Consider the following 12,678-nt stretch of genomic DNA (forward strand, 5'->3'; position numbering starts at 1 on the left):
GACAGTGATGAAACAGTGTACCCTTATTTCCTGTATTAGTCTGCCAGAGGGGCACTGATACAAGTACCAGATATTTGTTGGCTTTTATAAAGGGTTTTTATTTGGGGGTAAAAGCTTACTGTTTCAAGGCTATAAAGAGTCCAACTCAAGGTTGCTTTCTCACCAAAGTCAGTTGCCACACATTGAAGCAAGGTAGTCGCTAATCTCTGCCTGTCTCTCCTCTCTCCCTGTGCTTCCAGTCCTCTCAAGGTTGTGTGGGCCCAGCTTTTTCCAGGCATAGGGCTTGTCTCTCAGGGCTTCCTATATCAGATGTAAACTATCAGGTGAATGGCTCATCTCTCCCTGGGGCGCCAAGATTAAAAATGACAAAGCTCTCTCTTCCCTTGTCTTCTTCAGCGAGTATCCATTTATATAGGCCAACCAAAGGAGTGGTGACTCAAACCAAGTCATGCCGTACTGACTTGGTAAAATCAAAGCTCTAATCTTAGCAGGTAATTTAATCAAGAGCCCCTCAACTGATTCCAATATAATCAAAGGGTATCAGACCCAGAATAGATTAGTTTACAAACATAATCTTTCTCTTTCTGAGACTCATAAACAATCTCAAACTACCACAGACATCTTGTTCCTTTAAAAATTCATAACAAATCCAAAGCTTCACATTTAATTTACATTATCAAACCAAACACAATTTGCCTGGGGGTATCACTGACAACAACAGGTCTCTTTCATTAGACTCTTACTGCCTTGGTTAGGGGTTAACACAAATGAAAATCTGATTTGAAATTTATCTGTAACAGTAAAAGAGATTTCTGATTCTACTGCAAAGGCCATTGTGCAAAAAAAAATCTTTAGATTCTTTAGCTGAAGTTGTTTTATGTAATAGAATTGTAATTGACTACTTACTGGCTGAGCAAGGAATTTGTGCTGTCATCAATACCACCTGCTGTACTGAGATAAACACTTCTGGGGAAGCAAAATACAATTAAATGAAATTGTCAGAAAAGCTACATAGTTTAAACAAGTAAGGGCTTCCTTGGGATTGTTTCCTGATCTTTTTGATTTCATGTGGCAAAGGTCCTGCCATCCATGGTTCAAAAGCATATTCCAAACAATGGCCATTTTCGTACTCATAAAATTATCCTAATAGTCTCTTGGGAGCACTATATGCTCTCAAAACTTTTAAATGATTGCACTCAGTCATGTCACCGAATGGTGCCCTTCATCTACAATGACAGAAACAGGAAGAGAACAAAAACAACCAGACCTTCGAAATCTGTAACCTAGAGTAAATCACCTAAAAGAACAATCTAGAGACTTATATTTTTATCTCAGCTCTTCACCTGGCCAAGGTCCAGATCAAAAAGGGGGAATTGATAAATAAATCTAGTAGGCCCAACCAGAAATGTCCCTGCTAAACCCCATGTCAGCAAAACCAGAATCTAAGTAAGTTTCTACTCCCAGTAAATAGCCCTTTAACACAAGTAACAGAATTTAAATCAAGTATCTTTTGCCAACTCCCTATTTTTAGGCCAACTAATCTCACTGTTAAGCAACCAGCTGCACTAACCACTTTAGGAAAAGTAGTCTGCATTAACCAATGGAAATTTCCTCCCAATGTACTTTCTTGTTTTGTCTACAATAAAGTCCACAGCTTTGTTCAATGGAGTTTTTGTCTACCTTGTGGTGACTGGAATCTCCCAATTCATGAATTGATTCAATGAAAAGCTTTGAAATCTAACCAAATTTTGCCCAAGTTAACAGATCTCCTTTAAATTTCATTCCAATCATTACTTCTTCAAATAACTTCCCAGACCTCTTAACTAGAAAATTCTGACTAGATCGAATCCCCTAATATACCTAGGCTCTAGTGCCATGTTCCTCTTCTTAGTAATACCTGCTACAATTACAATTGTACATTAGTCTGCAGATTATTTGATTAATGTCTGCCTCTCTCACCGACTCAAGCTCAGTAACAGCAGGGAAACCTGCTTTTGCTCACCTTTTTCTCTGCCCCTGCCCATGGCCACTATTTCTGGAAAAAGGCATGTGCTCAATAAATATTTTCAAAAGAAAAGCAAGTTGTTGTGTAAAAACTTTGGTACAACCCCAGCATATACTTGGTGCCCAATAGACTCTGACCCACTCCCACCTAAAGCCTGTCATATACATAGTACCCCTAGTGTTTGGTCGAGTTTTAGCTAAGTCTTTTCCTTCTCAGTAAATCTTTAGTTTTTTTTTTTTTTCCCCAACAGACAATACGCCCCCAAAGAACAGAGATTTTTGTTTCGATCACTGCCTAAAGCAGTGCCCTGCACACAGTGTGTACTCAATAAGCTAAGGATGAATGAATAGGCATAATTCTGGATAAGACTGCTACTGGCTTTTGAGTTACGGGACAAAGACAGCACCTCCTGCCAACACCAGCACATGGGAACTTGGGACGCCTTGATGGACTCTTGGCCAGAGATTCCCTCTAATCATGTTTGGCCTCACCAAATTTGGCGTCCCCAATCTCACAAACAACAACAACAAAAAATTCGCTAAGACGAAAGTACCCTCGCGCTGTCCCTCAGTGAATGCAAGGAACCGACAACCCACCCCGCGTCCCTCCGCACGAGAAAAGAGATCCCGCCGTGGCTACTCTGCCTGCGAAAGACACACTACTAAGACCCCACTCCAAAGAAACACGATTCCTCCACAAACAAAGGAGTCCACACCACCGCGTCCTTCCTCCGCTCCAAAAAAAAAAAAGGGGGGGGGGGGGGGCTTTGTTCCGCCGCTCCGGTAAAGCTCCTCTTCAGCTTTCCGGGTAGAAGGAGGATGTCCCACCCCTTTTCGGTAAGTTCTACAGTTTCCACTCTCGCTGTGTTCCTCCGCTCAGATGAAGTTATTTACGCAGTTCCGCTCATTCCTTAAATTCTTCGCAACGAGTCACTGCACGGTGCGCTCTCGCGAGAATCTACCGCACAGTCTCTCCTCCTCCCCAAGCTCCTCACCCGCTAGGCACGCCCCCCACCCCCACCCCCCGACGCCCCATCTCCGCCTCTGGTTCCCGCGCGCTTAGGCAGAAGGCGCATGCGTTCCCCCTGCTCCCGGCGTACTCCGCGGGCCGAGCAGACGTTAGGATCCGGCAGTAGTTCACTGCGAGGCTTAGCCTGGTGCTTCGCAAGTCTTTTCCGCATGCTGAGCTTTTCTGAGGACAGCCCGAGCCGCTAAGGGCCGGGAAGAACCACCGCCGTGACCCGAGACCTGAACCCTGAGTCGGGCGGGGCCTGCACATCAGGCCCCACCCTCTCGGGCCTCGCGTCCTTGGTGCTCGACTCGGAGTAGAGGACACACCCCCTTCGCGGCCCTGCTCTCCGCCCCTGCCCACCTTTGATTTTTTTCTCGGTCCTCCAGCAAAGCTTTTTCTGACTTTGTACTAAAAAAAGGAATGCATCCTGGAAAACCACATTACGAGAATATAATTTTCAAGAATTTAGGTTAGATTTAATCCATTAGTCTGGAGTACCTTGTTTCTGCTGACACTGACGTTTTTACTGCCCTACCTACCAACACTTCAAGAACCTTAGACAACGAGCCCTTGGAGCGGTTTTTTGGCCCCCATTGTGAGCTGGACGTAAGGTTGATACCTGAATTGGAGCATGGCTGCAGCCTTGGACTCTCAGATCGACATGCCCCTGGAGGTTGAGGGGTGCCTAATAATGAAGGTAGAAAAGGAACCCGAGTGGGCATCGGAATCCATTCTGGAAGGATCGGATAGCTCTGAATCTGAAACCTTTCGCAAATGCTTCAGGCAATTTTGTTATGAGGATGTAACTGGACCCCATGAAGCTTTCAGTAAACTCTGGGAACTTTGCTGCCGGTGGCTGAAGCCAGAAATGCGTTCCAAAGAGCAGATCCTTGAGCTCCTGGTGATTGAGCAGTTTCTCACCATTTTACCTGAGAAGATTCAGGCTTGGGCACAGAGGCAGTGTCCGGAAAGTGGAGAGGAGGCGGTGGCCTTAGTAGTACATTTGGAGAAAGAGGCTGGAAGACTAAGACAGCAGGTGAGAGAGGATCTTCGAAAATTTTGTATTTAGAAAGAAGGGGGTGAGAAGGGAAGATGGGTGGGATGCATTGCAGGAAGTACACATTATGGTTGAATAAATGATACTAATAAAAAAAGATCCTTTAACGCGAATTCACTTAAAGTGGAAACCAGAATTTTATGAAAAAATTTTTAAAAAGGAGAAAAGAAAAGATTTGGTGGAAACATTACCTCGCAAATGAAACTAGACATTATAGGTGTATTTGTTTGATATCTTTGATATATTTTCAACAAAATTATATGAGAGAACAATAGAGTTGTGTGTTACAGAGTTTAACTTTTGGTGATCCCAAAGAAGGCTAATTTTGCTTTAAAAAGAGACCGGGGGCAAGTCTTTCATTATCCTAGAGCCCTCCTTGGATAAACATTCTTTAATATTCTAGATTGTGTCTTCTGAAGTCACTGTCAGTGTCATCATCTTGTCACTCTTCTCTGATTTAACCGTTAGTGGCTTGGCATGCTTTTCTAGTTGTTTTTCAGCATTCCTTTCATCGACCTCATGAAATCCTGCATTATTTGCAAGATTTGTAGTTTCAACTTGCACAGGATTTGTATTGTGTAAAAATTTGACTGTCAGCATGTTGCCATGCTGGTCAGGGGATTAAGTGGGGATTCATTGTGTAAGTTTTCAGTGAATAGTTAATTATATTTCTGTTTAGATGACTTTTACTTCTCTGTGAACTTAATAGATGTGGGGGCTCAATATTTCACTCCTGATTTATTTTCCCTTTCTTTATATCTCTGTATTAATAAAAAGTACCCTTCCCTTACATCCAAACATTTAAAAAGTGCCCTCAATAATTCCATTGGAAATGGAGTGAAATTTTCATTCCTTCTTGTGTCTTCTGTCTGTCTTTGATATCGTTTATAGAGGAGTTTGGCCCCAATTTGCACCTCTTGTCCTCCTTCTCTCTGTTATGATATTGTCTTATATCTCAGGTCAGCAGTCCTGTGCACGCAGAGAAGCAGGCCCTCCTTGGAGCAGTGTGGGAGGTGGCAGACTATCAGCCAGAACAGATGAAGATTCAGCCCGGGGTGAGGTCTCAGGAGGAAGCTGGAAGCCTCCGCACAGGACACCAGGAGCAGCTGAACCAAAAGAGAGAACATCATCTCTTACCCAAGAATGGTAAGAAAAACTTGGAACACACCCAGTGCAGAGACCATACCATATTTATTTTACTGCTCAGAGTAAGGTCCTTTCAAAACATATTTGAAAATAAACTGAATATTTGAGGAGAAATATTTCTTTAGTTTCAAGAGTGGGGAAGATGTGTAGTATGAGAAAAAAGGACCTTAAAGAGGGAAACTGAAAAACTTAAGATTATCCAGACCAGGCTTGAAGTCTTATAGAATAGTATTATTTACACATCTCCATTCTACAATTACTTCATATTTTTAGCCTTTTCATGTGTGTATAAGTGTTCTTAGCTAACTGTAAACAAATTGAGAAACTGAAAAAGGAAAACAAGTGTATTTTCAGAATTCACACACAAGTTAAGGCATTACAAAAGTGGCATATGAGAAGGATAAACAAGACTTCATAGAGAAAGGATCACTCACATTCATAGCTGTGCTTGGTAGTAATGAATTAAGTCAAATCCAAGGAAATAAACCTCCTGCTTCATCCCATCTGTATTAGTCAGCCAAAGGAGTTCTGATATAAATAACAGAAATGGGTTGGTTTCTGTGATGGATATTTATCTGGGGCAGGAGCTTACAGATAAAGCATAAGTTACTTGCCTCACCAAAGTCTGGCCATAAAGCATAAGTTACTTGCCTCACCAAAGTCTATTTTCACGTGTTGGAGCATGATGGCTGCCAATGCCTGTGAGGGTTCAGGCTTCTAGGTTCCTCTCTTCCAGGGTCTTGCTTCTCTCTGGGTTCAGGGTTCCTCTCTTCCCAGGGCTTGTTTCTTCCTGGGCTCAGGATTCCTCTCTTCCTGGGGCTTGCTTCTGTTTCCTCTTGAGCTTACTTCCTGGAGCTCCAGCTTACGGCTTCAGCATCAAACTCCAACATCAAAATTCCCATATCAAAAACCCTCAACTCTGTCCTTTGCCTTACCTTTTATCTGTGAGTCCCCACCCACCAAGTTGGGTGATGTCACCCTAATGACGTGACCCAATCAAAGCCCTCATCATAACTTAATCACACCCAGGTACAGACCAGATTACATCCCTGAAGTGCATTGTCACGCTTGGGGAGGAATGGAAAAATAATTGGACCTGTAGTCAGAAGACATGGATTTATTTCCTGATTTTACCACCTTCTAGTTACATGATCTGAGACAAGTAATATGAAGAGACATTAATGCACAGAGGTTAATAGCTATGGAGGCAGACAAACCTTGGTTCAGATTCTAGGTTTGCCATTTTTATCTCTGTGGCCTGGTGAGGTTACTTGCCAAATGTTCCATTTTCTCATCTGTAAAAATGGAATAGTTCTGCTAGTGTAGATTAAATGAGGCAGTGTAAAAGGGCAGTAATATAATAGTGCCCAATAAATATTAGTTCCCATTCTTCCCTGATGGCACAGTTACTCTTAAACTTCAATTGTATCTTAACTTACACAACCCACTATTGTACCCTGCCTCTTCACCCCTCCTCCAAATTATATTATGGTAGAATGCATTGTAAACATTAATGGTTTCTGATATGTTTGTTCACCAGCATCAAACCTCCCTTTCTCACATGGATTAGATGCCCTAAATTACTTGAGCTGATAAATTTAGTCTGATAAATAGCTGTTGATGGTGCTTCTGGGTTTTGTCATGCTAGGGTGATAAGGAAGTCCTAAAGTGGAAAAGTTTTTTCTGTTCAGGTATTTAATTAGGGGTGGGAAGGACAGAAAATTTGAGGGATAGATGTCTCAGAAAGATGAATTTATCTTTAAAGCAGGGGTTCTTAACCTTTTTTGTTCCACGGACCCCTTTGCCAGTCAGGGGAAAACCATGGACCCCTTACTAAGTCCACACTATACTGTATAGTATTTAATAAGTATATCACACCCATACCAACTGATAACCCACATGATACCAAGTCATACTTGTTTTATTTTTGTTTTGCCTACAAAGAGATTTTGTTTAGGGGTTGTTTTTTTTTCTTCCAGTTCCCAATGTTTTAGACATTTGATATTTTACATGGAAGTCCAGATTTCTGACTTCTTTTTTAAAATTAGAAATTTTGGCTCTACAAGGGCCATAGTCTCATTGGAATATCAGTTGGAGCTGAATATTGACTGTGGTCTTTCAGTGGACCAAAGCAGTCTAGATCTCCACAGTTCCTACCTGGTCCCTTTCACTATGTACTTTACCTGCTTACTCCAAAAGCATTTGAGTTTGTGAGCCCTGCTTTAGGTTACTGTGGTTTCAGGAATTGTTCTGAACTCATTGAGAAAATGACCCATTTATATTTCTTGGTAGTTTGTGCATGCTCTTTTGTGTTTTGTTTGTTTAGGTTTTTTTGGTTGTTTTGTTTCATTTTTCTTTTTGCCTGTAAATAATTCATATCTAATCATTTGGTTAGAAGGTTGGTGAGTGCTTCAGATAGCATAGATACTTACTAGACACAAATAATAAATTTTTTAAAAGAAAACAATCAGCACTGAAATAGTCGTTTCAAGTTTTGCCTGGAGAATTAGAGGAGAAAAGTGAGAATGGAATTTTGAAGAATATTTAGTAAGCTATTTGTGGCATAATCTGGGGGCAGTAAAGGGTTTGCATTTTACTTATGTTGAGATCTATATAGCTCAAGGAAACTGTAGCTATAGAGTTAATGATATTTATTGATTTTTCAAAGTCTATGGTCCATCACATGTAATAGATTCCAAATAATCCTAGTGGAATTAGTCTCTTGAGGCTTCTAGCATATCTACTATGTTGTTCTACATAAAATATTCTTTAATATCATGTTAGTTTTTTGTCACATAAATCCTTCATTTCTCTAATCACTTCTAAAATCTACGTTCCTTTCCTATCAAGGCTAGGCTCAGTGGTTTGGCAATTCAACCATTCTTTTAATAGTACTCAACTCCATTGTTTATAGTTCTGTCATATTCACTCAGGAAAACCTTAATTCCGCAAACCTTGACTTCATAGACCATTTTTCCAGAAAAGATTCCTGGACAAATGGGTGTCATCTCACTTGGGCCCTCAGGGCTGCCCATTGTCAGCACTTCCTACCATTTTCTGCCACACAAATATTAGCCTTATCTTTTTTTTTTTTTTTTTTCATTTTAAAAACAATTTATTGAAGTATGTCATTCATACATGAACATACAGAAACAACAAATATAAGTAAAAGTTATGAACTTACAAAACAAACATAAATAACATTATACAGAGCTCCTCACCCCACCACAAGTACCTTGCATTACTATGAAACAATTGTAACAAATTATGAAATAGAACCATCAAAGTGTTACAGCTAACTATAGTCCATATCTTACATTTGGTGTATTTTTCTCCCTCAACCACCTTATTATTTTTTTGTTCATAAATCATATCATTTATCTAAAGGGTACAATCAGTGATATTTGGCATAACCACTGAGTTGCACATTTATCACTTCGATCAGTATTAAAGCATTTTCATTACTCAAAAAAAAAAAAAAGCAAACCACTATCATATCCAGATGGTAGAACAACTAATTACAAATCCTGTGGTGTGCTTTTACCATTTCTGTTCATTTACAAACATTTACAAACAACTTTTTTGCCAATTCTGCACAAATTAAACCTTAGCTTCCATTCTCTAACCACGTTCTTTTCTCTGGTGACTTATATTCTAACTCTCATGAGTTTGCTCATTATAATTAGTTTGTAATAGTGAAGTTATACAATATTTGTCCATTTGTGCCTGGCTTGCTTCACTTTACATAATGTCCTTCAGGTTCATCCACATTGTCGAATCCTTCATGACTTCATTTCTTCTTACAACTGAATAATATTCTATCATGTATATGTACCACAGTTTTTTTATCCATTTGTCAGTTGATGGACACCGTGAATAATGTCACTATGAAAATCAGTTTGCTATTGTCCGTGTCACTGTTCTCAGTTCTTTTGAGTATATACCTAGTAGCAGTATTACCTGGTCATGTCGTACATCTATATCTAACTTCCATAGGAACCGCCAAACGGACTACCACAGTGGTTGTACCATTCTCCATTCTCACCAACCGTGAATAAATGTTTGTATCTCTTTGCATCCTCTCCAAAATGTGTTGTTTTCTATCTTTTTAAAATAGTGGCCATTCTAATAGATGTGAAATGATATCTCATTGTAGTTTTGATTTGCCTTTCTCTATTGCTAGTGATGTTGAACATTCTTTCATGTGTTTTTAGCCATGTGTATTTCTTCTTTTGACAAATGTCTATTCAAGTCTTTTGGATATGGATACCCAGTTCTCTCATCACCATTTGTTGAAGACACTGTTCTGTCCCAGTTGAATGGACTTCACATAGTCTTGTCAAAATTGGTTGGCTATAGAAATGAGAGTCTATTTCTGAACTGTCAATTCAATTCTACTGATCAATGTGTCTATCTATAGGCCAATACCATGCTGTTTTGACAGCTGTAGCTTTATAATATACTGCAAGGTAAGACAGCATGAGTCCTCCAACTTTGCTTTTCTTTTTTAGGGTGTGTTTGACTATTCAAGACCCCTTTCCATACCAAATAAAGTTGGTCATTGACTTTTCCATTTCTGTAAAGTAGGCTGTTGGAATTTTGATTGGTAGTGCTTGAATCTATAAATCAATTTGGGTAAAATTGACATCTTCACAATGTTTAGTCTTCAAATCCCTGAACATGGAATGTCCTTCATTTGTTTAGGTCTTCTTTGATTCTTTTTAGAAGTGGTTAGTAGTTTTCTGAATACATATCCTTTACATTCCTAGTTAAATTAATTCCTAGATATTTGAGTCTTTTTGTTGCTGTTCTAAATGGAATTTTTTCTTGATGTCTTCCTCAGCTTGTTCATTAGTAGTGTGTAGAATGCTACTGATTTTTGTGTGTTGATCTTGTATCCTGCCACTTTGTGCACTCATTTATTAGCTCTAGTAGCTTTTTTATAAATTTCATAAGTATCTAAATATAGAGTAGTGTTGTCTGCAAATAGAGTTTTACTTCCTCTTTTCCAATTTGGCTGCCTTTTATATCTTTTTCTAGCTAATTGCTCTAGCTAGAACTTCTAGCTCATTGTTGAATAACAGTGGTGACAGTGGGCATCCTTGTCTTGTTTCTGATCTTGGAGGGAATGTTTCAACCTCTCCCCATTGAGTATGATACTGGCAGGGGGATTTTCATACAAGACCTTAATTATTATGATGTTGAGGAACTTTCCATCTATTTCTATCTTTTGAAGTATTTTTATCAAGAAAGGATGCTGGATTTTGTCAAATGCCTTTTCTGCATCAATTGAGATGATCACATGTTTTTTTTCCCCCTTTTGTTAATGAAGTGTATTGCATTAATTGATTTTATTATGTTGAACCACCCTTGCATACCAGGAATAAGTCCCTCTTGATAATGTATAATTCTTTTAATATTGCTGTTAGATTCAATTTACAAGTATTTTATTCAGAATGTTTGAATCTATGTTCATTAGAGAGATTGTTCTGTAATTTTCTTTTCTTGTAGTATCTTTATCTGGCTTTGGTATTAGGGTAATACTGGTTTCATAAATGTGTTGGGTAATTTTCCCTCCTTTTCAATTTTTTGAAAGTGTTTAAATGGGACTGATATTAATTCTTCTCAAAGTGTTTGATAGAGTTCACCTGTGAAGCCATCTGGTCCTGGATTATTCTTTTTTGGAAGATTTTTGATGATTGATTCAATCTCTTTACTTGTGATTAGTCTGTTGAGTTCCTGTATTTCTTGTAGAATCAGTGTAGGTTTTTGTGCATTTCTAGGAGTTTGCCCGTTTCTCTAGGTTGTCTAATTTGTTGGTATACAGTTTTTCATAATATCCTCTTATATTCCTTTTGATTTCTGTGGGGTCAGTCGTCATGTTCCCCCTTTAATTGCTAAGTTTATTTGCATCTTCTCTCCTTTTTTCTTTATTAGTCTTTCTAAAGGTTTATTGATTTTATTGATTTTTCTTAAAAAAACAGCTTTTGGTTTTGATTTTCTTTTGTTATTTTTCTCAATTTCATTATTTCTGCTCTTTCTTTCTTTCTGCTTGCTTTAGGATTAGTTTGCTATGCTTTTTTTCTAGTTTCTCCAGTTCAGTTAGATCTTTGATGTTAGTTCTTCCTTAGTTTTTTAATATAGGCATTTAAGGCTGTAAATTTCTTTCTCAGCCCTGCCTTTGCTGTATCCCATAAGTTTTGGTAAGTTGTGTTCCCATTTCTATCTATCTTGAGATATCTACTAATTTCTCCTGCAGTTTCTTCTTTGTATGTATGTGTGTGTCTAGATCTGAGGGTGTTCTAAAACTTTATTCCTGAGCTGGGACTTTTGGGCCTTTTTATTGGGTGGAGAGAGTGAATGCTGACACCAGGAAGGGAGTGGTCCATCAGAGAAGAGCAGTCCAAGGGAAGGGGTGAGAAGTCACCTTCTTTCCCAGGTCTCAGGGCATACCGGGACAAGATCCATGTTCATTTGCATCATGATAGAGCTGTAGGAGGCAGCCAAGTACACACTGACCTGGTTGGCTGTGTCTCTGATGCTCAGTGAGGGGCATGAGTTGGACACTGGTCAGAGAGCTGTTACTGGTACTGAGCTCTGCTTCAGTTTGCTGGTGGCTGGATGGAGAACCATCTTAACTTGAGGACCTCTCCCAAGGACATGGCCACCACCTTCCCCTACAACCACGGCACTCTATTGGGTGCTGCCAATCAGCAGTATCCAATTTGTTCCTGCTGTCTGAGAGATCAGTCAGGATCACCCCATTTCAATGAGTTGGAAAGCAGGGCTCAGATTGATGAGGCAACTGGCTCTGATCACAGGGCTGGACAGGTGCAATGTTGTAATATGTACAGGAAAACTGGAGCAGCTGGATCTTGGCAATCACCAGGTATTCCTCAGTGGTTGAGCACTGGCATCCTGCATACAAGGTCCCGGGTTCAATCCCCAGCCCTGGTACCCCACTGGCAGTTCTGATGGGTTTTGCCTTTAACTTGGGGACCAAAACCTTTCATTACTGAGGTGGGACTGCAACAATGATATCCACAAGGTGGGGCTGTGCAAAAGGTCATATTGGCAGCTGTCCTGGTTTTCATCTTATTGAAATCAATGTCTTACTTCATGGGCTTCAATCGGTTGTTTAATAACATCTCCTATGGTCAGCATCAGCAGCTCAACAGGACTGAGATCATCATGGCGGTGGCAGCAGATGCAGCAATAGGCAGGGGCAGCAGCAGGAGAGAGCGTGGTGGGCTGCCCAGGTGACAGGTCAGCGCTGATCCACCCCCAGCCAGGCCACGTTCCACCCTCGGCCCGCTGGTGCAGGAGACAGGGGCACCAGGGTTCTCGGTGGCTTTGGCTACAGCGCCAGGCCTGGCCACTAACAAAACCAACCAGCCCAGGGCCAGCGGGGCTCCATCTGGGAGCGTTCCATCTGGGGCGTTTGCAGTTTCTTCTTTGA

General features: G+C 40.3%; 2 protein-coding genes across 7 annotated transcripts in view; one reads left to right on the top strand and one right to left on the bottom strand.

The window, feature by feature from the left end:
* Nucleotides 1–2,944, bottom strand: part of LOC131275506 (uncharacterized) — a 252,552-nt gene extending 249,608 nt beyond the window's left edge. For all 5 annotated transcript variants that reach the window (XR_011647195.1, XM_071211233.1, XM_071211234.1 and 2 more), the window contains exon 1: nt 907–2,944. The gene's annotated coding sequence lies outside the window, so the exon portion shown is untranslated. The remainder of the gene's footprint in view (nt 1–906) is intronic.
* A 100-nt stretch (nt 2,945–3,044) lies between these two features.
* ZKSCAN2 (zinc finger with KRAB and SCAN domains 2) overlaps nt 3,045–12,678 on the top strand; it is a 53,805-nt gene continuing 44,171 nt past the window's right edge. For both annotated transcript variants that reach the window (XM_004475966.3, XM_023583935.2), the window contains exons 1-2: nt 3,045–4,052; nt 5,033–5,219. In XM_004475966.3, the coding sequence (XP_004476023.1) occupies nt 3,648–4,052; nt 5,033–5,219 (592 nt within the window). In that variant the 5' untranslated portion in view covers nt 3,045–3,647. The remainder of the gene's footprint in view (nt 4,053–5,032; nt 5,220–12,678) is intronic.

This window comes from Dasypus novemcinctus, chromosome 23 (assembly GCF_030445035.2).
Source record: "Dasypus novemcinctus isolate mDasNov1 chromosome 23, mDasNov1.1.hap2, whole genome shotgun sequence".
Taxonomy (NCBI): Eukaryota; Metazoa; Chordata; class Mammalia; order Cingulata; family Dasypodidae; genus Dasypus; species Dasypus novemcinctus.